Here is a 25768-nt window from a genome sequence, read left to right as displayed (position 1 = left end):
TCCCCTTTGCCTATAGGACATTTAACACAAAGCCTTCCAGTCCAGTCCCTGGCCTTCCTTTACCTTCCTAGTCATTGCTCTTAGTTTGCTCCCTATGAGATCTTCGTTTCACTAAAACCAGTCTATTAAGCATGCTTTGAATATGCTTTGTTCATTCTCACCCCTAGGCCCTTGCTCATTTCCATTATGCTCTTCTGGATATCTGCCCTCTTCCTCCTCCTCTATCATACACCCATCCTAATGCCACCCCATCCATGATGGCATACATTTGCTATGAAATCTTTGCTCACAGCAACCTTCTTTCTGTAAACCTTAACAAACTTAAATCTATATCATTCATTGGGCACACGTGTTGTACTACAAATTGCTCTTTTTCCAAAGGAAATACAAGATCTCCAAGGTCAAGAATAGTTTCCTCTAGCATTTAATTTGTCTCTCCTTAATGGTTTACTTCCACATTATTTTCCCCCATCATAGAAATGCAAGAGACATGGACAATCCAATAATTGAAATACTTCCTGTTCCCCCCAGATACTTATAATATCCAGTTTTCTGTCAAAACCTTTTTTTTCTAACCATTTTATCTGTATTCAGAAGCATCTTTGGTGTACTATGTTGGGCCCAACTTCTTTAAATTCTGCCTCGGTGATCCACATGTCCTGGAAGGCAGACAGGGATGCAAGAATAGAGCCTCCCATCCACACTGATAGTTTCCTTTCTGGGAGAGCTGTAACCTGCACGGGTGTATTGGCAGGTACCATATTTGCTATATCTTTAACTAGCCGCCTGTCTAAACCAGGGAAAGAGGTTGATCCCCCAGCAAGGATAATATTGGAGAAAAACGAATTCCTCAGATCTGTATCGCATTTCATTATGCTGCTGAAACACAACTTATCAATGCCAGGCGTATCAAGTTTCATAAGATGTGGAGAGAAGAGGGCCTCTGGACAATGAAAGAGCTGGTCATGGAGTTTGATCATCTTTCCATCAGGCAGTTGGTAAACTTTCTCTATAGACTCAGGATTCTTGGCCATTTCCTCTTCATAGTTCATTACCACATAACAAGAGGTTTCCTTAATGTCTGTGACAATCTTTCTGTCTGCAGCACTAAGCAGCATGATGCCATGGTCCTTCAACAGCATCATGAGGTAGTTGGTGAGGTCAAGGCCTGCCAGATCTAGCTGCTGGACACCATGAGGCAGACAGTAACCCTCGAAGATGGGCACACACTGGGTAACCCCAGCACCTGAACTCAGCACAAAGCCGGTTGTGAAGCCAGCGGCAAAGAGAGCCAGCACCCCTTGGATGCACATATAGAAGGCAGGAACCTGCAGATGCTCAAAAAACACTTCAGTGATCTGTTGCCGGTTCACCAGTGGGTTCAGTGCTGGCTCGGTAATCAAGACTGGGCCATCACAGGCCTTTAGCTTCAGGTTATGATCATAGATATGCTTCCACATGATCTCCATGTCTCCCCAAGAAGTAACCAGACCACGCTCCACTGGGTAGCTGTAGGAAAAGCAGTAAGATAAATGGCAGCGTTTTTTTTTTTTTTTTTTTAAACAATGGCAGCTTTTAATTTCTCCAGCATCTATTCTCTTCAAGCTTGGATTAATCCCCATATTTATTACCAGTATCCCTTTGTGGGCAGTGACTGCCAGTCAGAAAATGTAACTGCCAGCAAAAGTTAGCATAGCTACTACCTTCCTCTGCAATTTTTGTTGCTTTCCATTTGTCCCCCCCCTTTAGAAGACAATCTTTTTTAAAAAATTGGGAAATCTTTACATAATATAGTACAGTTTTAATATCAATTAACTGAAGAAACCCACATGATGAGGGTACTATGAATTAAGTGATATTCTTAATGAACTTGTATTTTATGAACGATAACTTTATTTATACACCCTTGGAGATTTGTGGCCTGCACTAGCAGGCTGAGACCTTCCTGTTCCCCGCTTCCTTATCCTCGCACCCTTGCGCCCCTCATCTGGACTTACCCTGCCCCCCCGTGGGTCCTGCCTGCTGGGAGACGGCCATACCTGATGGACAGTGAGTTTCTCCTTTCCTGCGCCTCGTCGCCCACATACAGTTCCGGCGCGCCCTTGGCCACCCAGTTCTGGCCTTTGGCTCGGCCGATAATGTTCGGGTAGACAAACTGGGGTTCCCGTGAGCCAGCCAGGCCCGCCTTGATCATTCCCGAGCCGTTGTCGATCACCACTGGTAGCTGGTAGTAGCTCATACCGCCGCCGCCGCCGCCTCCCGTCGCCTGGCCACACCGGCCGCCCTGCCTGCGGGCTGTGCCAGGAGCGCGGACAGTGCGGGCCGCGGACTCCGGGCAGCGTTAACAGGCCCACGGCCTGGAACGTCGCGTCACAGAGGCCCTGGCCTAGCCCCATGAGGCCTGCGCCTGCAAGTGAGGGCAGGGGCCAGGGAGAGGCCTGGCCCATTGACTCTCCAAAGTGCTGCCCACCGATTGCATCTCACAGGGGGTGGGTCACTTGCCACCCCCTGGAATCCAGGGATACCAATATCAGGAAAACCCAACTTTCTTCCTTAACGATACAAATCTAACCCTTTACAAGTGGCTTTCTCTAATACCTCGATGAGCCATAAAAACAATTTTCTTTTCCAAAGCCTTTAAATTCTGCTTAATATGTATCTGCCCAGGGGCCTGCGGAAAGCTCGGGAATGTGCCCTTGAAACTAGCAAAAGGTGGAGAGATTTGACAGGGGAAAGTTGTCGGAGAAGAAGCTCGGTTTCAGAAGCTCTTCTGAAACCCTCCTCAACTTCTGAAAAGAAAAAGGAAAGAATGCTAGGATTTAACCTGGGTTTTATACAGATGAACATTGGGGAAGGGAAGGAAAAATGAAATAAGATAAAGACAGAGAGGGAGGTAAACCTTAAGACACTCCTAAATATAGGAAACAAACTGAGGGATGCTAGAAAAGAGAGGGTGGGGGATGGGGTAATTGGGTGATGGGCATTAAGGAGAGCCCTTCATGTAATGAGCACTGGGTGTTAATATGCAACAGATGAATCGCTAAATTCTACCCCTGAAACTAATACTACAATATATGTGAACTAACTTGAATTTAAATAAAATCTTGAAAGAAAAAAAGTGGGTTTTATACACTTTTATTAATGTTTCTATATAATGGGCAAATACTTTGTTGTGTATCTTTCCTTCAGTTTCTAAGCAAAATGTACTCAAAACCAAAAAGGTAGAATCTTGTTTTGTTTTGTTTTGTTTTGATTGATTGATTGTTAACAATCTCACCCGGTTATCCCTCATGTGATATGGAAGGTCATTCTCATTTCCTAAAAATATTTTATTTTTAGGCATAAGGATGTGTCTGCCTCTTTGCAAGAAAAGCGATATTCCTTAGGTCATGCGAAGTTCAGGTTTAGAATAATTTACGTACACTGCGTGCCAAAAAGTGCATCTTGATGTCTGATTTTTTTACCCCCTAATTGTACACACCGTGTAGAGAATTTTAAAAGGAGGCAAGTTCGAACCTCTGGTTGGCCTATGGAAGCAGGGGAGGAAATTCAGAAGCTATTTACCTGTCTCTCCACCAGAGGCTGAAAGGTCACGTTACTAAATAACAGCGGTGGCATTTGGTGCTGCAAACAGCGGCAAGACGGGGAACGCCAACGAAGCCCGGCACTTGCCCTGCGCTTCTCAGCAATGCGTGGCGGGGAAAGAACGTCAAATAAAACATTTCTTTCCCACAGAAGAAAGTGTACCCAAAGGAAGTGCAAGGAACCTGTGCCTGGTTTTTGCAGCGGTCCGTAGGAGCCTCTGGGGGAAAAAAGCGCAGGCAAATTGAACTTTCGAAATAGTTTCAGCACTACACAATTAGAAGTACAGTCATTTTTCCTTTTCTGTTTGTTTGTTGTTGTTTTCCTGTTAAAAGCTGCCTTAATATTACTTTAAATGCCCAGGAATTTCACGGTACGACATCCATATCGAGGCTATTCTGAACCACAGACACCAGTTAGGTTTCCGTAGTGTAGTGGTTATCACGTTCGCCTAACACGCGAAAGGTCCCCGGTTCGAAACCGGGCGGAAACAACTGCTGTCCTTTTTCCGTACTGGCTTCCTTCAAACAGGGCCGTGGGATTTTTCACTAATTTATTAGTTTTTTAAAAGACAACCTAAATACAAACTTGTGGAACAGTGGGAATTTGAACTTTCGCGTTGGTTATTTTATTCAGCAAATGTTTTTACTGACAGCTTGCCACGCAGAAATGGTTCAAAAAAACAATTCAACTCCCAACCTACTACTGAAAAAGAATGTAATGTACAACCTAGAAGAGGACCTCAAACACGGTGTTAAAAACTTTTAACCCTGTTGCCTCCTTAGCACTCTTTGTATTACAAGTCATTTAGTTTTCCATTAGTTTTCCCCTTCAGACTGCAAATATCCCTAAACGCCAGGAGACCATATTTTACTCTTATTTTATAAATACTTGGTGTAGTGCTTAACACCTGGTAGAGACTCATAAATATTTCTGAATAAACTACTGAAAAGGGTTCCGACAAAATATAAAAGTGGAATCAGAAAGATGAAATCAATAACCCGACTCAACTTTTCCCCTTATAAACATAAGGGTAGTGGCTTTATTCACAAATATGATTTTTACGGACCAGAGAAAAGTTAAAGAGCAAACAGAATGTCGTTGGAAAAATCTCAGAAGAAACGAGTAAATTCCAGTTGACTGTCCTTTAAAATAAAGTCATGAGTAAATATCCTAAAGTCCTGACACAACTTTTAACAAGAATAAATGAAGTTTTGGTTTTCTGAGATTTATGATGTCCACAAGTACTAGGGAAAAATTCACTGTAACATATTAACAGGACTTATCTTACTGTTTCTGCGCCTTTTGTATGTTACGCAGATAACTGGCTTCCTTTTCCTTCACTGTACAAAATCTGAATTCGATATAAATCATGATATTAAAATTTTTCTGGTCCCGACGCAGAACCTTTTCCGGTATAAAGCCCACCTTCCTGCAATGTTGCGCGTGCTCAGTGTACCTTACTGCTTTGCTCCGCTTTGCTGCATCGCAGACTTGTAACAGGTAAGGATATCCTGGAAACTAGGCTACAGTCGGCTGATGCAAACAAAACCCAGGAGGGCCCCAGAAGCTTTCGGGCACGTAAACTGAAAAGGGGTGATCTGTCTCAGCTCGAAAATCTCCCATGGCTAGGAGCCTAAGTACACAAGCTGTTTGCACTCGCGGGGTCCCGAGGAAGGGGAGGATGATGGGAGAAGACGAGAAACTACAAGCCCCAGCATGCAGTGCACAATCTGGCTCCTGGAAAGAGGGCCTCCGTGCGGCGCCGCCCGACCGCGGGCCGTAGGAGAGATGCTGACTGTCGGCCGACCACAGTGTTCAGAATGAGGAAGACAAGTGGGGCGCTATGAATGAGCCCTCAAGTCCCGTATTCATGACGTTTGCGGTTTCGCGTGGGGGCCCTAGGATGCTGAGGAGTGGAATTTCTGTGGGCGAGTCTTGTCTGTCCTCCCCGGTGCCGGACCTCCACAGTCCCAGAGCCTCCACCGTTTCCATGTGACGCCTGGGCCGGATATGATGTCGCCGTAGAGGAAGAAGGAAGAGGCGGAGCGGGCGCGGTGACGTCCTTCCAAAATGGCAGAGAGAGCGTGAAGAAACTGTTCCCCCTTGGATTGCTCTAGGTGAGTTCTTTTTTCACCCCCCAGCTTGCCAGTCCCGCTCTCTCCAGACGCTGGGCCATTGGAGGATAGGCTTCTTGGAGTTCGAATTCAGGTCGGGGCGAAGGTATTAACGCGGAAAGCCTGGGGAGGCAGCCCCGTGTTGGCCTTGGCCACAGCCTCTGGTATGGGAACTTGAGGTAGTGGGAGCTTGGCGAAGGGCAGTGCGGCAGAAGCCGGGAGACACCGGCTTCGGTTGTCACTCTCCGTTGCGGTCGGGAATGGAGAAGTGGGAAGAAAGGGGGTGTGGCCTCCTCCGGGCGAGTGACGGAACCTTGACAACTCTTGGCTCTGCTCTTTCTCCGCCCCGTGGGCAGCCGCCTCGCGTTTTGAAGCAGCTGTGCACCACGGAAACTTAACAGGTTTCGGTGATTCGAGAACAATTTTAAAGAACTCGTACCGTGTTTTTTTGCCATCTGTTCAAAGGAGGTCATTTCTTAGTGGTTCGTTAAGTTTTTTCCCCAGCATGTGCATGCGTACTGAGCTTGAAAGTCTGAAGGTTCAGCTGCTGCAAAAACGTGAAATTTTGCGGTGTTTTTTTTTCAGCTTGTGCAAGTGTTTTCATTCATCGCCATTTATTTGTGTGTCCAAAGGATTGTGTTAATTGTCCAAGATGTAACAAAGATATACAGGAACTTACTTTCAGCATTTGTAACTATTCTGTTTGATAAGAATTTTCGGGGCGGGGGAATAAATGAGGACTGACTTTGTTTTTGTCCATGTTCTGTCCCATGTCCCTTCTCCCCTTACCAATTGCTTGGGTGAAACGTTTGATGAAAACTTAGGGTTACTGACTTACTATTTCTTTTTGTCTTTTAGAACAAGGGTAAAATTCCATTCTGATATCAAAATGCAGTATTCGCACCACTGTGAGCACCTTTTAGAGAGACTGAACAAACAACGGGAAGCAGGTTTTCTTTGTGACTGCACCGTAGTGATTGGGGAATTCCAGTTTAAAGCTCATAGGAATGTGCTTGCCTCATTTAGTGAGTATTTTGGTGCGATCTACAGAAGCACTTCTGAGAACAATGTCTTCCTTGATCAGAGTCAGGTGAAGGCTGATGGATTTCAGAAACTGTTGGAGTTTATATACACAGGAACTTTAAATCTTGACAGGTAAGGTACACATTTTATTTTCACTACAAAAGCTGGTCAGCAGTCTGTAGAGCTAAAATATATTTGTATTTTTTCCCCTTAACTTGGAGTCTTCATATAGTCATGTGCATAATGCTACTGTTGTTTTTAATAAAGAAGTCCGTATTACTGATTGGGAATGAACAGACTACATTTCTTAAGCACAAAAAGCACAGGTGTTAATAAGATTAAAGCCTTTTTTCTGACACATTTGATTTATCTACTTAAAGCTTATGATTTCAGTTATGAAAACTTAGGGAACACACACAATGAATTCTAAATGAATTCCAGTTTCTTTGGTCTTTATGTACCTCTTTTCTTCTCTCTTCCTTACTCTGTCCCTTACTTCTTAAGGTGCTTGAGGTAAGGGAGTGTAGATGAAGAAAGAAGGATGCTTCTCTGTGTTCGTTTAATAGTACTCCCATTTCTAACCATAGATAGCAATGTGCAGGACCTCTTCCTGATCTTGTTTCAGGACAATAATTTACTTGGAGTGTAAATGGCAGGTGACTCCTGTCATCTCTGTAAAGCTATCAGTACTAATGCTTAAATTAGATCCAAGGTGCTAGAAGGCTTTTCTGAAATGCTTAATGCTCTCACTGCACTACAAGAAGTAGGTTCTGAGGAATTTGATAATGCAGGCACTGTGTCTCCCCCATGCATAGTGAACTATATAATTGGTTTAATACTAATGCATTTATCAGTTGTGGAGAGAAAGGTGGAGGTGAAAGAGAAACCAATCAGATTACTCCTGTTTTCTTTCCTCCATCTCTTAATGATGAAAGTGTGAACATGACTAGATCATAATCTGACCTAAAAAGATTATGGGCTTTAGGGTTAGATCCAGCCTGTCAGTCGCTGTGTCTCTGAGCAAGATGCAACCTCTGAGGGCCTCAGTTTCCCCATCTGTAAAAATGTGATGGTAATAACTACCTTGGTGTTACTGTGAAGATCAAGGATCTACTCAAAGGCCCTTCTCCCGATGAACATTAGTTTCATTTATTTTCTCATTTCTACTCTCCTCTCTCCCTTTAACTCCACAATTTTTGGAGAAAAATTAGGAAAGAAACCAAAAGGAAACACCTGAAATTCTGCCACCCACTGATAATCATTGTTAACATTTTGATAAATATTCTTTCATTCTTTTCCGGATGATCTTTATATATATGCATATACACATTAAGCAGAATCCTTCTCTCTGTTTTACACTGCAGCTTATTGTGGAACTATACTTCTTTAAAAAGCTAGAATCAGGATGTTCCTTAATCCTTTTGAAAAGGAAACATTCATACTATTTGGAATTATTTTTAAATTTTGGTGTAATGATATCTTTGAGTCAGTTCTGTATGAATTGATTAAAGGAACAGACCTTTGTCATAGATTAACCTACATGACGAATTATTTAAATTTACTGAGTAGTTGACTCTACAGGTGCCTCTTATCTATATTTAGAATATGTACTATAAAATAACCACAGAACTAGTCAATTTTGGTTGATCTTCAATTTAGTGGTTTCCCTTTCTCAATTAACTTTTCCAGAACAATCTTGAATTGATTTGAACACACTGAAGAGCAGCTTAACTTTGAGCCTTCATGCAAAGAACCAGTGTGAAAAAGAGCCAGATTTTTGCTCAATCTTTTTTGGTACATATCTTCTTTCCTGAGAACTAGTTGTTTGAGCCCAGCCACAAATGTGAGACGGCTTACCTCAAAAGTAGAAAGTCTGTACAACTTAGTGATTAAATTTAGTGAAAGAAAACAAAATAATAAAGAATTAAGTGGACTCATGAGCCAGATTTCCTTGGTCAAATCTTAGTTCTAACACACTGTGATCTTGTACAAGTTACTTTCTTTGGACCTCCGAGCCTTCATTTGAATGTAAAATGGGATTATTACAGATTGCATAGATATGTCCTAAGGATTAAATGGACTATTCATGTAAAGCGTTTAGCCATATACCTGGCAATATGTAATTAAATGACTTTCAGTGACTGTTCAAAAGATGAAAGCAAGTTTGCAAGCAGTGTAACTTCATGCTTGTAAACAAAAGCAGTTATTGATGTAAACAAATGCTGATTGATTCCCTTAACTGTAACTGAGATTATAGGCTGTCTGTGAAATAGATGAATAATTTGTACGAAATACTGTATCAGTTCTAAACAATGTGCCACTCAGTGCTAGTTTGTATTGGTCTTAAAGGCTACCAGACCTTGTTACGTGTTTGGTGGTTCATTTTTATGGAGCACTAAGCACAATTATAATTGGAGGCCTAAGTATAATAAGTGATAAATTTGGTTTCATTCTAGTGGTATCTCTCATTTATTGTAATTTAATAACAGACTATGTAACAAAATTAATAAAAATGCTTAAGGAAAAACGTATTTTTAGAAAGTGATAATGCTACTGTATATATGGCAAAAAACATTTTGTATAAAAGATGAACAAGATTGTGTTTATATTTGGGGCATTTGTGCTACATCTTTGCAAATAGAGAATTAACTTCATTACAAAGATCATTCGTTATATATTCCAAAATTATAACCAAGGGACATAAGAAAAGAAATCTTTAAGTAATATTTTCTTATCTAGGGGAAAGACTCCATTTGCAAATAGATTATACTCCAAAAGTTTATTTATAGTATATTTAGGAACTTTAGGTATATTTTCCCAGAAAACAAAATGTTCCCTAAACTTGTGATTAGGTTTCCAAACTGGCCTATAAACTTACTTAATCATTAATGAGCTGAAAAACGATTATGTATATGATGAAAGGCAATTTTTTAAAAGCCAGTGTAATGTTAAATTAAAAAAGAAGAAACAAGTGGCACTTGGAATAAAGACGTTTTCATTAGATGATGAGAAAATGGATAGAGATCTGTAGATACTGTACTATACTTTCAAAGACCCGAGTGGTTCATGACACTAGTTAATTTTTAATTTCATTTCAAATTTTACTCCTTTTTAAAGAAAAAAAAAGATGTATTAATAGCATTATATTTATATTATCAGCTATGACTAAAGCCCTTTTCTGGCTTATATGTATAATGAAGAGGGAAAAGGGAAAATATATTTTTTTTCTGAAGAGTTAAATATCATTCGGGGAAAATGGCAAGTAGTAAGGTTACTTGAAGGGTGTGTTTGTGTGTGTGTATGTATATCTGTCCTCCGATAATTAAAAGAATCATATTTTTTAATTAATACCGACTCAACTCTCAGATTTTTTTAAATAAAGATTTTGTTTATTTATTTGAGAGACAGAGGGAGAGCACACAGAGGAAGAGAGAGAAACAGGCTCCCTGCTCAGCAGGGAGCCAGATGTGGTGGTCACTCCCAGGGCCCCAGAATCATGACCTGAGCTGAAGGCAGATGCTTAACCAACTGAGCCACCCAGGCGCCCCTCAGCTCTCAGATTTTATAGCTAAGAAAATCGAAGTGCCTAAAGGTGCTGACTTACCCTGATTAATGGACATTGTAATGCTAGAGTAATCAAACAATTTTTCACTACATTATAAGCTTCTGAAGGGCAGGGACTATTTGATATTTCTTAATATCCCTCCTAGTGTACCACACATGGTAGATGCTCAGTAAATACTGACTGGAATGTTGAACAGGATGAACTTAAGTCTTTTTATATAATTCTAATGATGACAGACTCTCCAACTAACATGAGTTGAGTAACACACACACACACACGCACACACGGGAGGGTTGTTAGACCTTAGTGCATTCTAAATCCTTGTTCCTTCCAAGTGTAATCAATAAACCGGCCGCATTGGCATCACCAGCAAGTGTGTTGGAAATGCAGACACTTAGGTCCCATCACAGACCTCCCCACAGAATCTGAATCTACATTTAACAAAATACCTGGGTGACTTAGATGCATGGGAAAGTTTGAGAAGCACAGTTAAAGTCCCTCATAGGGGAGCAGAGAAAGATAATAGGAAATAATTTTTTAGACTCGCTGTTGCCAGTCCAGAAAAGGTGGTTATATCTGAACAGGGCTCAGGATAATGGGAGGAGGCAGTAAGTTGCCAACAGCTACTTTTGTGTTGCAAGTATTTTTTAAAACACACAGTAATTTTAACATTTTCTTTTTCCATAGTGGTACATAATGTAGTTTGTAACCATTTTTTTTCATCTTTTCAAGTTCTGCAAAACTGGAGATTTTTGCCTACACGTTATTCTGAATGAGTGAATGAGTTTTCGTAAATTTGTTCTTCTAGTTATGCCTTTTTCATCATTCTGCTTCATTAGGTTTTTAAAAGACATTGAAATATATGTGCAGCTCTGTTTCACAAATAGTTTTTCTTTGTTCAGAATATTGTCATTTAGCCTTGTTTCCTTACAGTTGGAATGTTAAAGAAATTCATCAGGCTGCTGACTATCTCAAAGTGGAAGAGGTGGTCACTAAATGTAAAATAAAGATGGAAGATTTTGCTTTTATTGCTAATCCCTCTTCTACAGAGATATCTAGTATTACTGGGAACATTGAATTGAATCAACAGACTTGTCTCCTTACTCTACGAGATTATAACAGTCGGGAAAAATCAGAAGTGTCTACAGATTTAGTTCAGGCAAATCCTAAACAAGGGGCTTTAGCAAAGAAGTCATCTCAAACTAAAAAGAAGAAGAAGGCCTTCAACTCCCAGAAAACAGGACAGAATAAAACAGTGCAATATCCCAGTGACATTTTAGAGAATGCATCTGTTGAATTATTTTTAGATGCAAATAAATTATCCACACCTGTAATAGAACAAGTTGCACAAAGAAATGATAATTCAGAACTCGAATTGACGTCAGTTGTGGAAAATACTTTTCCAGCACAAGATATTGTGCAAACTGTTACAGTGAAACGGAAACGTGGAAAATCACAACCAAACTGTGCTCTGAAAGAACACTCTATGTCTAATATAGCCAGTGTCAAGAATTCTTATGAGCTGGAGAGCTCTGGGGAAGAGCTGGATCAGAGGTATTCCAAGGCCAAGCCAATGTGTAACACATGTGGGAAAGTGTTTTCAGAAGCCAGCAGCTTGAGAAGGCATATGAGAATACATAAAGGAGTTAAACCTTATGTCTGCCACTTGTGTGGAAAGGCATTTACCCAGTGTAACCAGCTGAAAACGCATGTAAGAACTCATACAGGTAAGACTGGTTTGTGGGAGATATAATTGCTTTTGTACTGTGACTGAAATAATACTTTCGTATAGAACATATTAATATGGAGTGTTGACTATTTGTGACCAACATTTGGTATATACTTGCATTCACAAAGTATTTAGCATATTAGATTGTTGAAATTTTCTTTTTAATTGTGACCAAGTATTTAATGGTGGTTTTATTGCTGCTGGTAACTCTGAAGTCCTAATGTATGAGGTCTTTGTACCATTTTCCCTCAGTTAAAATAAACACAAACTTGCTTCTAGCTTGCTAAGTATTTAACAGAGACAAAGATTAAGAGAACTGATAAAGAGACAAAGTAATTACAACTCAGGACAGTTCTCAGACTTTGCCAACACATCTTACCTTCTGCTTCCTAGACTTTGTCAACTTCTGAACATGTTTCTTAGAATTACACACACATTCATTCCTCAGCCTCTACATTTACCTGTTGGTACACTTAGATTTGTACATTTTAAGATGCAGTGTGTATTTCTCTCATTGATCACCTTTCACTATTATGAATTGAGAAACACTGATTTCTTTTAATTCTACCAATGTTTTCAATAGACAATCCAGAAAAAATCCTATTTGTTTTTTACTTCTAGCAGTTAACGTTTTCTGAATACTGAAAATAGTACTGTTATGAACTCTTTTGAAAGCTTATGTGGCTCAAGCAACTAAAACAGAGTATCTCCTTTTAAATATAAATTTTATTTGCTTGTTCTTTTAGGTGAGAAGCCATACAAATGTGAATTGTGTGATAAAGGATTTGCTCAGAAATGCCAGCTGGTCTTCCATAGTCGTATGCATCATGGTGAGGAAAAACCCTATAAATGTGATGTATGCAATTTACAATTTGCAACTTCTAGCAATCTCAAGATTCATGCAAGGTAAAAAACAAAAAAATAAGTTGTTTGATCTTTGAGTCTGTCATTCACCATAGTCTTTTGAATAGACTACTGTATTAGCACTCAGGACAGTAGAGTTCTAATTGTGGCTCCACCATTAAATTTTCTTAACGTAGTCAAGAAACCAGAAGGAAGCCAAGGTGACTGGAGAGGAATAAATAAGGGCGAGACATAAGGTCAGAATGGTGATAGAGCATCTAGATGGTATAAGGTTTTATAAGCCATTATAAAGCTTTTACTCTTGAGATTGAGAAGTAGGTGATGTATTTTGCTTGCATTTTAAGGGGATGACTCTGGCTGCAATATTAGAAAAAGAATGTAAGATTGCGAGAATGCAAGCAAAGTTACCAGTGAGGAAGCTATAGATAAAACTCAAGTGAGAGTGATAGTGATTCAGGCCAAAGTGGTAACAGTGGAAGAGATAAGTAGTCAGATTCTGGACATATTTTTAAAGATAGCACAACAGAGTTTGCTGCAGATTGGATGTGGGGTATGAAAGAAGGAAAGAAGAGTGGTATCCAAAGATGATTCTGAGGTTTATAGCCCTGAGCACCTGAAAAAATGGAATTACTGTTAATGGAAATGGAGAAGATTTGTGGATAGAGCAGTTAAAGAGGGAGTAGAGATCTGAACATGTTAAATTTGAGGTGACTATTAGACATCTGAGTGGATATGTACATTGGTTATGTAAGTCTGTAGTTCAGGGGACTGGTTTGAGCTGAAGATAAAAATTTGGGAGTCTTGGGCGCCTGGGTGGCTCAGTTGGTTAAGCGACTGCCTTCAGCTCAGGTCATGATCCTGGAGTCCCTGGATCGAGTCCCGCATCGGGCTCCCTGCTCAGTAAGAGGTCAGCAGTGCTCTTGACAAAAGCAATGTTAGGAGAGGCTAGTAGAGAAGAGATTAGTAGAGAAGAAATGAAAGTAGAACAGTTGGAGACTCAAATTTTTGATAAAGGGGAGCAGAGAAGTGGAGGAGCAAGAGAGATCAGGGGTCTTTTTTTTAAAGATTGAAGACATCAGTATATTTGTATGCTGCGATACAATGGGATGGGAAAAGTGAATGGTGGAGGAAATTGCAGGAGTAAAATCATTGAGTAGACATGGGGGATAGGATAGTATCTTCATTATGCAAATGGGAGTAGCTGGATTCAGATGAACTGTCACCCTCATGTTAGAGTTAACAGAAGAACAGCAAATACATAGATGCAGATGCCTATAGGTAGAGAATTGGGATGGTGGAAATTTTCTTCTGATTGCTTAAATTTTTCTCAGTAAAAGAGGAAGCAAGGACATCAGCTAAGGGTGAGGTTGGGTGAGGAGGTGCTGAAGGTTTAAGGAAAGAGTTTTGAAGAGTGAGTGAATGGACAAGTGAAAATAATTGGGGTATTAGGGGCACACTTGACAACCATATGAATATGATGGCACAATTTTTTTTTAACTGATCTTAGAACAGATGTTTTGATAACCAGAACATGTACATTGAAACTGTTGATTTTAAATACATATTTTTGGTCTGTTAAGATGAAAGAAAATACTGCATGAAAATTATATGAAAAATGCTTATTATATAGATGGGACCCAAATTGTTTTACTTACCAGCATATAACTTTATATTTATTTATGAATAGGAAGCATAGTGGAGAGAAGCCATATGTCTGTGATAGGTGTGGACAGAGATTTGCTCAAGCCAGCACTTTGACCTATCATGTTCGTAGGCATACTGGAGAAAAGCCTTACGTGTGTGATACTTGTGGGAAGGCATTTGCTGTCTCTAGTTCTCTTATCACTCATTCTCGAAAACATACAGGTAAGAATTTGACAGAGATGTTTAAAATAAGGAAAAGTTGTAAATAAAAGAAAGAAAAAGGGAAATTGAGCCCTTAAAGAAAATAGATTATAGACTCTGTGTTGTATATCTGTTGTGTTTGTGCTTGTTCAGTTTGTGATTTTCACATAAATATTAGCTGTAAAAGCAGATAGATTTTCTAGAGTACTAACGGTGGTTGGAATTTTTTATTATGTAACTTATGTACATTAACATCAGAGAGTTTTGACAATATATAAACTTGAGTTGAGACATATTTTATGACCTTAGAAAAACTCCTTAGCCTCTTGTTTTACTTTCCTTGGATGAAACTGTAGAGTGAAATTATGGGGTGGGGGTGGGCTTAGGTAGAACATTGATTTTTATGACTTCTTAGGACTTTTCCTACGCAGACATTCTAAGATTTGCAAATTAAACAGATACTTCAAATGCAGAGTATCAGTTTTGAAGCAAATTATACTCAAAGATTTTCAGTTTTGATAGGGTACCTACCTTTTAAAACAGATCTTTCCTAAATAATCTTATTCCTCTTAATAATATAGTAGATAGCAAGAATTAAAGTAATGGATTGATGAATTTTTAATCACATGTTTGTAATCATATAAAAATTGAACTTCTTGCCCAACTCTAGTCTACTGGAAGGATATTTGCAGAAATAAAGTTTTATTATATGAAAAGCATCAGGTCTCATGAACAGTGTAAAATAATTACTAATATTCATCTAAGTAGGATCACACTGAAGATACCTCTAAAGTACAATATATAAGGAGGTTTTAATTTAAATAATATTTTAGAACAGGTTACTTTAGATTATTGTAATTGATAAATATTATATTGGTATAGTACACCACTTCGCTATCTTTTATTTTCCATCTAGGTGAAAAACCATACATATGTGGTATTTGTGGGAAAAGTTTTATTTCCTCAGGAGAGCTCAACAAACACTTTCGATCCCATACAGGTCTGTGTTTAGGGAGAACGTATTATTTTTGGTTCTCTCTAATTTCTTTTTATGTAAACCTTGACTTTTAAACCATTATGGACTCTATGGTATCTAGTCGTACTCTACCTATAGCAATATTTTCATGTATAAATATCAATTTTTTACTTTTTTTTTTTTTTTTTTAGTTATTTGGAGTAGTAGTAATTAAGTTTGGTCTAGAATTGTATAGATTTTCTAATATGCCAGATAATAATAGTTTTTAGATGGTTTGGATTAAATTGCAGAGGTGTACCAAGAAATGAAAAGGAATAGGTGGATAATATATTTTCTTATCAAATAGTGTTCAGTAAGCAAGTTTTCAGAATGAATTTTAGTATTGACATGTTTCTTGTAATAGTATTATGTAGTATGAAGAAAAACGGAACGAATAAAGGAAAATGCCACCTCGAAAATGTACTGTTGTGACTTTTTCATTTTTAAAATTATTCCTCATAATTCCTATCTAGAATAGTGTGAGCACCTACCTAGTAGACATTTAATAAACGTCTATATTCTCATGCTCCTCTGTTTATAAAGTATTGAACAGTTCTTATTTCAAAGGAATTATAATTCTGTAGCATTTTATTCTGTCACTATTTTTAAAGGATTTTCTAATTTGTAAGCTGCCAGAAAGCAGAAACCATAATTACACATTTTTTTCCCTTAGCTATTCCTCTTAGGGTCTGGCAGATAACTGGCACTAATGAAATGTCTAATAGAAGTAAAAGAGTAAGTTAAGTTTCTGTTATGAAAATGCTCCATTTTCCCAGAAATGGGGATGCCTTGTATAAAGTAAAGGAGTGCCTAATATGTATAGAAGTTTTCATTTCACTGTATTATAACCAAGTGATTAAAAAGGTCATTTGAAACTAAATTTAAACAGTATAGTAATGTTTGCACTGTGTTCATAGACATTGATATTTTTGTCTTAGCAGCTTCTAAAATAGTGAGTTTAAACTTTTTAACTTGCTTTTCAGGAGAAAGGCCATTTATCTGCGAATTATGTGGAAATTCTTACACAGATATTAAAAATTTAAAGAAGCACAAAACAAAAGTCCATTCCGGTAAATGTTTGTGTTTTATAAAAATTTGGTGCTCTCATATTGGTGCTATTCCTAACATGTTGAGATGCACATTATAACAGTTTAAATTAGATATATATTTTTGAAAACTAGATATACACATATTAGGTATGTAGCTTTATAATTTGTAGGTAAGTTCAGTAAGAATTTCTTTCCTTCCATATTGACCTTCTAATAAACAGTACTTGAAATATTTCCTCTTTTAAAAACCTGATTTATGAAGTTTCAAGAATGAAAGAATATGAAAAAAAAATATGTATCACTATTCTCCATATTAGAGTCTGGGGATTACTATAGTTATGTGAAGAAAAGGGCATTATGAACCCTAATCCAGAAACATATAAGAGGGAATATAATAGAAACATATAAATAGGGAAATAGGTAGCCCCAAATTGTTACATAGAAATGGAAAGCGAGACTACAAAATTTTGAATCTGTTGCTTAAAATGAATCCTTGAAAAAGTTTCGCTGTGTTTGTCATGATTAGAAACAAAATACTAGGCTTCTTCAGTGTGTAGAGATGTTAACAAGTCTGATAGTGAACTGAAACATAATAAGGATTAAGTCAGTAACTTCTGAAAACTGCAGTGTCATTAATTCAACAAACATTAAATGCCTCTGTCTCCAAAGTACACATAACTGCAAGATATATGAAGTTGAACAAGGCACATTCTTAGTCCTCAAAGAATTTACAATTTAGTGTGGGAGACCAGAAAGCTAAATAACTGATTACAAGATAAAATGTAGGGTATAATAGAGACACAAAAGTGCTAAAGAAGAGATAAAGTCCTTCTGAAGTAAGTCCTAGAAAGGCTTAATTCTAGGAAACTTGAAGGAGAGTTCAAAAGATGGAGATAGGAAAAGGAGCAGTTGTCCCAGGCAGAGAGAACATTGTAAAGGGAGTCTTTGGGACAAGGAAGTACAGGTTATATTCTTGGCTGGTTGAACTGAGAGTAGTTTGGCAAGAACAGAGAGAATTATAATTTTATGAAAGCTAATAGGCAGTTTTGTCTAATGAAGACAGGGAGATTGAAATCATGTAAATCCTTTGAGTGACAGGAGCATGGTAAACTCATGGGAAATTTGAAGGCAAAAATGTATGATAGTGTGATAATCACTCCCTAAGGAGAGCAGAATTTCTCACTTCTGAAAATATACAAAAGTGCCATACCTCTGAACTTGAACTCAGAGAATAGTATGACTTACTCACTAATATGTTCAGTGAACAAATTTATTATGTGTATAGCACTGTTAAGTACTTTGAAGGAGTTAGAAAAACATAACTTGATATTTGCCCTTAAGGAATTTAGTCTGGTTGAGAATTCAGAGCATACTGAAGTAGAATGTTCAGTAGCAATAAGAGCGATAGATGTTACTAGGTGATACATGAGAAATTGACAAGCGAGTGATAAAATAGATAACAGCTCACCCTAGTCTAGAACAGTTAAGTCCATTTTAAGTTCAAGTTGGTGCTTGAACCTAGGCTTGAGGCCCAAATTGGATTTGAATAGATAATGAGGGTAAATCAGCATAAGAGAAACAGCGTGAGTAAAAAGTGTGGAGGTTGGAATGCAAGTTCTGGGAATGGTAAGCAGATTTAGTCTAAGGGTTTTTGTTTTGTTTTGAGAGATAGCATAAATTTGTTTCCCTTCTATTTCAGGTGCAGATAAAATTCTAGATTCTAGTATAGAGGAGCATCCCTTGAGTGAACAAGATTCCATACAAAAAAGTCCGTTATCAGAAACATTGGATGTGAAACCTTCTGATATGACTTTACCGCTCTCTCTTCCACTTGGAACTGAGGACCACCACATCCTTCTGCCTGTCACAGATAATCAGTCTCCTACATCAGATACATTGTTGAGATCAACTGTGAATGGGTATTCAGAACCACAGTTGATTTTTTTACAGCAATTATACTGACTTTGTGAGGAATATGGAATTTCTAAGACGTCTCTGGTAGTAAACATAAACATCTCTGGTAAGATGCATATATTCATATTAAATTACCATTCGAGTTGTAAGCATTATTTTTTTCATTCACTGAAGTAAACACCTGATGCTGCATCGTAACTGCAATGCTTGTTATGTCTAGATTATAAACACAACGTGTAAGAAGTGAATTATACAGTAGTAGCACTATTTTGGATGGATAAGTTATATTTTCTTTTAGAGCTGCCTTACTTCATTTTTATTTTGCATTTTAAATTGCCTGTCATTTATTGAAGTGGAATCTTTCCGTTTATATGAGTCAGTTTTGGCCTGTGGGATTTTTTAGTTTTTTCCCCTCAAAATTTAAGCAAAATCCATGATAGTATCAGGCCAAGAGTGTTGCTGTTACTAAGCCCCATAGATCAATATATAAACTATGGCGGAGAAGTAAATTTTCATATTTCTACTTAAGAGAATTTAGGTACTGAATAAGAATTGTGCTATTTAGTATATTCCATTGGAGGTAACTTTTCTAATGAATTTAAAAAGTGTTTTTCTTAAAAGCTAGAAAACTGTATGTACAATTTTGTTCTTTTAGAATTCAGTATTCTGGAGAAAAGCAAGGGTCAGTACTTTCGACTTAACTGAGTTATCTGAGACTACATTTGCAAAACGAGTTTTAAATAAATCATTTGATGTTTTTAACTTGTTAAAAGACAGTTTCAAAATTGATTCAGGTTATGTTTTAATAGGTTTCTACATTACTGGTGATGAGGAAAATATACTGAGTTTTGAAAATTTTTGATAAGCCTCTCTTATACCTGCTACTCTCTTTTTAAAATACTAAGTTCTAAAAAGAATTTTTTTTTTTTTTTTTTTAAGATTTTATTTCTTTATTCATTAGAGACAGAGAGAGAGGCAGAGGGAGAAGCAGGCTCCCAAGGAGCGGGAAGCCCGATGCGGGACTCGATCCCAGGACCCTGGGATCATGACCTGAGCCGAAGGCAGACGCTTAACCATCTGAGCCACCCAGGCGCCCCTAAAAAGAATTTTTTAAATATAAACTTAATGCATACTCTAAATCACTTGGCCTCTGAATTGACACATTGTAATTATATAAAGAGTTAAGAAACTAGCTTCAATTATAAGTGAACATTTGAGTTATCATAAAACCAGTTTATTAACTATTTTATGTTTAAGTTTTCTATAAGTTTTGAGTTTTAAAATTTTATAAATTAAACCACAACATTTGGCTGTTGTCATAGTTTCGCAGTAGTCTGTTTCCTTCCTGCTGAACGTAGAAAATTGAGTATCCTTCTGATACTTACTACCAGTCTTCCCCATCCCACTTTTCCCACATAATTGATTTATTTTGCTGCCTAATCTTTGGACATTAAATTATCAGTTCCACAGAGTCCATTTCCTATACTGCTGATCAAACACCATGGTGACATTTCTTATTTCTGCCGTGCATTAGCTTTGCCTTATTTGTTTTCTGGCTTTAAACTACACCTATAATGAAGTTAATGTCAGGGTTTTTTTGGTATTGATTTCTTTAATTGTATTTTCTCTGGTGTCCTAGTCAGAGGAACCAACTAAAAGAGGATGTAGTAAAACTTAATTCTTGTAGAGATTGTCACTATTTCCCAACACACTCAGCATTTTCAGAATGGATTGCCACCAATGGGACTGACTTAACTCAATAGATTTTGAACTGTTGCCTTTGTATAATAGACATCAAGCTTAGTATTTAATTATTTATCTAAGAAATCTAATTATGCATGTGTATTAATATACTGGCTTAAATACAATTTACAAAGTTATAAAATGTTCAACTAATCTATTCTGGCTTAAATTCAATAGGAATTTATTGGAATGTGAAGAAATTAAAGAAAATTAAAAGACTCAGCCTCTTTAAGAAGTCTGCTGAAATGGAGAGGTTATATTTAATTCACATCTTCATTAATCCAAGCATCTAATGAATAAAATTTCAAAAACTGCTACAGTGATGTCAAAATTTTATGAGAGCAGTAGTTAACCAAATTTCCACTAATGTGATGGTAATTAGCATTTTGCATAGATTAGTCTTCAGATTTATTATTTTTAATATTATTGGATTGGAATGACTAAGGTTGATTTACTGTGCTTTTTCTTCATCACATTATGTTTCATAGCTAAAATAATTTTATTTTAAATTGACATGGCTTGATGCTCTTCCGGAGTGACATGTAAGAAGTCTTGAAGGCTGAGGTTCCTGTCTTGTCGCTCTCATAATACTATACTCTTCTTTATCATAATGTGGATATATTTCAGATGTATCTGGTATCGTCCTAACACTCGTAATTATCATTTTTATTAAGCCTATTTTTAAATATATTTGTTACAATGCAGTTTGTGGAAAACTCTATTCTTAATTAAATATGACTACATTTTTGAAAGTCTGTTTAGGATGTTGAAGATCTTACTGAGAGATTATTTTCTAAAATAATTTTGTATGTATTAGATTATTCCTACTGTATTGTTAGATTGTAGACTTTTTAAAAAGAAACCATAGATTATATATAAATGATTTTTTGCTGTTTTTAAATGGTACTTGTTTTATGTTTAATTTCATAGGATGATTTTGATAGACAAATTTTAGAAAAAATTTTTTTAAAGAAAAGGTTCTATCAGTTCTCTTATAAAAGTAGTTTATCACTTCTGTATGTTTCAATTCTGCAGAAATTGTACAAACAAGAGTAGTTGAAATGTACATGTATAAAGACAATATACATGTTCTTGTTTTTTAAAATATCCTAGAATAATAGTTCTAACATTTGATGCATATCAGAAACATTTTAAAAATAACACTATCCAAGCCCCACCCCACCTTAGGCCTATTGAATCAATACAATCTCTGGGACATACATGCTAGAAAAGCTCCACAGGTGGTTTTAATGTAACCAGATGTTGAGAACTAATATCCTAAATGTTTCTTGGTGTTCTTTCGGGAAGCATTTAAAATTGAAGCTCTTGATATAACTTCCATCTTATACTCAGATTTTGAGTCTTTAGAATTTCCCTAGAAATACCACCTAGTAATTTCTGCATTTTTACTCACTATTTATGAACAGTATGGAGATTTAGTTATTGGAACATTAATTTTTTGAGACAATGGTATGGTTACTCTTTTATTCTCTGCAACCCCTGCCCCCATTTATTCAAGAGAGATTTGTTATATTCGCTTAAGGAATTTGGTAATTATCAGGTAGACATAATAATGATCCAGAAATAGGGTATTTAATTTCAAGAAGAATATACTTACATCATGGATGTGAACAGATACTTGGATTAAAGTGTCTGGCCAGTATTTCAAATGCTGGAAAATTATTGAAATCAGGATACATAAACCTAACAAAGATAAGATAAATGCTACCCTTAAGTCAAATGGGAAAGACAAACCTGAATATAATGGCAGTAAAACAAGACAGAATGTCAAGTGCTATGGGGGAAGGCAAGGAAGAGTTGAATGGACAGAAAAAGGGCCATTGTTCCTCTGGATAGACAAACCAGAAGAGATGGATGACGCTGATGGGAAGGAATGTGCACACAGCCAACTGAAATAGGCCAAATGAAGAAAGTATGAAACAGGGAGGAGATAGGAGTCAAAGAAATGTCCAGCACTATGCCTTCACCATCTTACATGAAATAGTCCTCTGTCCTTAACCTGTGCTGAAGGAGTAGGATTGGATACCCAGGTTTTTAACCCCTAATCTCACACATCCAAGCACAGTTGATTGCTGAAGGTCAGGGATTAGAGGATTAGACAGCCACATTTATAACACATGATGCCATACTTATGTCCACAGTTTAACTGAACACCTTACCAGAAGGAAACAATTCTTAGTTCTGACCGAGCTAGTTAGATTCTCAAGAATTTGAGCTCTGAAATTCAGAGACTGTTAGGTTTTGGTATACGTGTAAATGAAAAGATCATTTAGAACTGGCCCAGAGTGAGTGAAGCAAGCCAAAATCTAAAAGAAATTATGAACAAGCAGAGAAAGCTGATCTATAGAGTGAAGCAAGGGAATAAAATAGGTTTACAGAACCAAGCCACTGATTACCTGTGAGAGAGAGGTGTGGCCTTGGTGTCTGGCTTTGCAGTCCCATTCTTGAGGTGGCACAGCTCTATGCTTCATTTCCTTGTCCCTGGGTGCCAGTGACTTTTTCCTGTTATATCCTTACAGTAAATCCCCCTTCTCTTACACAGGCTCGAATCCGTTTCTTTTCCTTGTAATTAGCCCCGACTTAGACACCTAAGTTTTGATCCTTAATGATTGAGAAGATGGTGATGCCTTTAACTGTGATAGGGAAGATATGGAAGACATTTATGGAAGAGAAGACTTTATTTTAGATGCACTGAATTTGGTTGGTGGTACAGCAGCCACGTGAAAATGTCTAGCAGTCCTTGGAAATGGAGCCCAAAATCCAGGAGAGGTTAGAGCTAGAGATACAGATCTTATAGCATAAGGCTAATAATTATTGCAATAGAAATGATTAAGGCAGCCCTGGGAGATGGTATAGAACAAAAGCTAAGAAAATCTTTGGGGAAATACATTTAAAGAATGAGCAAAAGATAGTAGCGCCTGGGTGGCTCAGTCATTTAAGCATCTGACTCTTGATCTCAGCTCAGGCCTTGGTCTCAGGGTCATGAGTTCAAGCCCCACTTTGGCTCCACACCCAGTGTAGTATTTAATTTCAAGAAGAATATACTCTTAAAAAAAAATGAGCAAAAGATGGAGATAAAAAGTGATAACAGAAAGAACACCAGGGTAGTTCAAGTTTTATGAAGACAGAAGTGGTTTTGTACTAGTACAGAGACTAAATAGGGTGCAAATCAAAGACAACTTTAGGTTGGGTAATTGAAGCATGATGATCCTTTGAGAAGGCAGTAATAGTAATAGCGGGAGTAGAAGTTAGGTGGATATGGTTCAAGTAGTTAAGACATTGAATACTACTATTTAGCTGAAAAGCAGTGTGGAGCAGGATTTTTTTTTGTCAAATATGTAAAAAATATAAAGCATGTCATTACTTGTTTTCAAATCTGAAACACTGTAAAATAATGAACATAGTATGATTTGCAACACTGTAATCAGAGGCTGTATCTGAACCTGATCTTAAAGGATGGTAAGAGGAAGATAGATGGAAACTTTATATGGTTGCACATTTACTCATTACAGTTCAGATGTGCAGAGGAAGTGGAGTTTTCTGATGGAATTTGCATTTCCTTCCTCTTGAGCTCCCACCCCATGGGAAATCAGGAAAAAATTAACTTTTAGTCCCAGCCAGTTTAAAACTTAGTCTGATATAAAGGAGATACAATTTATAAGATTTTGAGGTAATGCTTAAACTTTGGGGAGAATGCTCTTATTTCTGTCCTTTGTCTTCTCTTTAAACTGGTGTCCAGATATATGGAGGGGACTTAACATGATATAATGTTATCAGGGAGGACAGCATCTTCATTTCTTCCATTCTCTGGGCTCTGATGCAGTAGGCCACAGCCTGTAAAACATGTGATCAGGTTTTTCCTAGCTTGGTCAGAGCCCAGTAGTTCTTGACTGAATTGGCCTCACCTTTGTTCTAACAAATGTGGAGAACTCTTGGCATTTCTGCAGCTCTGTTTCAAGCAGGCCAGTGTAGATCAGGGTGCAGGTTTAACCTGCCCCACCATCCTGCAGGCTCAAAGTAAGCCTTTTTGCTTCCCATTCATCAACTTGCTTCCCACTCAGCTACCTTCTGAGTCTCCCCTTGGGAGAATATAGAAACTTGTGGGTCCCCTCCATACCACACAAGAACAGAGATTAACCTAGACAAACAAATCTCATTACCAAGGTTTACTTTCGTGTGACTGTGCCCTACCTAGCCTGATGAGGCCACTTCTTTCCAGAATCCTGTAAACTCCTCTACTACCCAGCATATTACAGATCCTTCAATAAAAGATGGGCTGTTGCCACATTAAACATGAATGAATCACATTAATGTTGTACAAAAGAAGTCAGAAATAGTGTGTACTCTAAGATTCAGTTTATATAAAATTCAAAAACACGCAAAACTACGCTGTAGTGTTTGAAGGCAGGAGAGTGGTTTCCTATTGAAAGAAGGTTGGAGGAGCTTCTGGGAAGCCTGTGGCATTTACTATCTTTATCTAGGTCATGGCTGACAGGGATGGGTTAGCTTTGTGATAACTCATCTACCTGTTCACTTAAGATTTGTGTACTTTTCAAGGGGCGCCTGGGTGGCTCAGTCAGTTAAACATCTAACTCTTGATCTCAGCTCAGGCCCTGAGCATAGGGTTGTGAGTTCAAGCCCCACATTGGGCTCCACGCTGGGCATGGAGCCTACTTTAAAAAAAAAAATTTGTGTACTTTCTGAATGATTGCCATACTTCCATTTTAAAAAGTACATATTAAAAAAACAAATTTGAAGAATGAAGAAAACCAGAGCATCGGTTCTTAAACTTTAATGAGATTAAAGACCTGGATTGTAAAAATGCAGATCACCCAAACTATCCTCAAAAGTTTTGATTCAGTAGGTCTGACTCTCAGAATCTATTTTAACATTTGCCTCAGTGGTTCTGATGCTCCACACTTTAAAAATGCTGATTTAGCATCTGTAGTTCAACAAACTCTCCTTAACTCTCTGGACAGATATTCAAGTATAAGAGGTTTGTCATATGGTTACCTGAGTCTGAAATTATTGGATCTCTAATTGCTAGGTGTAGCATTTCCTAACCACCTTAATGTTTTACAAATGTAATGACAGTTGTTTAAAATGTTTCTTTTCTTTTTTTTCCTATAGCATGGTTTATTGCATCCATTAAATTCTGCAGATTTTCAAATTTGATTAAACGACAAAAGACTTTATTCATTTCCTATTGCAGTTTTAACAATACAAAGACGTTTGATTTTCCTGGGATATATAGCCTTTTTAGATACAGCTATTTAGTTCTAGACTATTTAGCATGTGCTA

At 37.6% G+C, this 25768-nt stretch overlaps 2 protein-coding genes and 1 non-coding gene across 11 annotated transcripts in view; 2 read left to right on the top strand and 1 right to left on the bottom strand.

The window, feature by feature from the left end:
* Positions 1-590: 590 nt before the first annotated feature.
* Positions 591-2500, bottom strand: ACTRT3 (actin related protein T3). Its single transcript, XM_045863688.2, has 2 exons — positions 2040-2500; positions 591-1509 (listed from the first exon to the last, which is right to left on the bottom strand). The coding sequence occupies exons 1-2, from the start codon at positions 2237-2239 to the stop codon at positions 591-593; spliced, it is 1119 nt and encodes a 372-aa protein (XP_045719644.1). The 5' UTR covers positions 2240-2500.
* Positions 2501-4002: 1502 nt separating this feature from the next.
* On the top strand, positions 4003-4075 carry TRNAV-AAC (transfer RNA valine (anticodon AAC)). Its single transcript has one exon. It is a non-coding gene; the product is annotated as a tRNA-Val (tRNA).
* Positions 4076-5051: 976 nt separating this feature from the next.
* The window catches only part of MYNN (myoneurin), a 39846-nt gene continuing 19129 nt past the window's right edge, over positions 5052-25768 (top strand). For 3 of the 9 annotated variants that reach the window (XR_010409718.1, XR_010409715.1, XR_010409711.1), the window contains exons 1-8: positions 5052-5702; positions 6558-6854; positions 11221-12014; positions 12763-12922; positions 14568-14746; positions 15642-15725; positions 16724-16810; positions 18489-18809. Coding sequence is in view for 3 of the 9 variants with exons in the window: in XM_045903414.3 (XP_045759370.1) it covers positions 6589-6854; positions 11221-12014; positions 12763-12922; positions 14568-14746; positions 15642-15725; positions 16724-16810; positions 18489-18751 (1833 nt within the window). In the remaining 6 variants the exon portion in view is untranslated. The other 6 variants (XR_006795601.3, XR_006795602.3, XR_008505037.2 and 3 more) reach the window with 6 other exon arrangements.

This window comes from Mirounga angustirostris, unplaced genomic scaffold (genome assembly GCF_029215605.1).
Source record: "Mirounga angustirostris isolate CCGP_5_RB_7025 unplaced genomic scaffold, mMirAng1.0.hap1 SCAF_1, whole genome shotgun sequence".
NCBI classification, from domain to species: Eukaryota; Metazoa; Chordata; class Mammalia; order Carnivora; family Phocidae; genus Mirounga; species Mirounga angustirostris.
The sequence above is the reverse complement of the archived record's forward strand: the minus strand, read 5'-3'. Positions and strand labels throughout refer to the sequence as shown.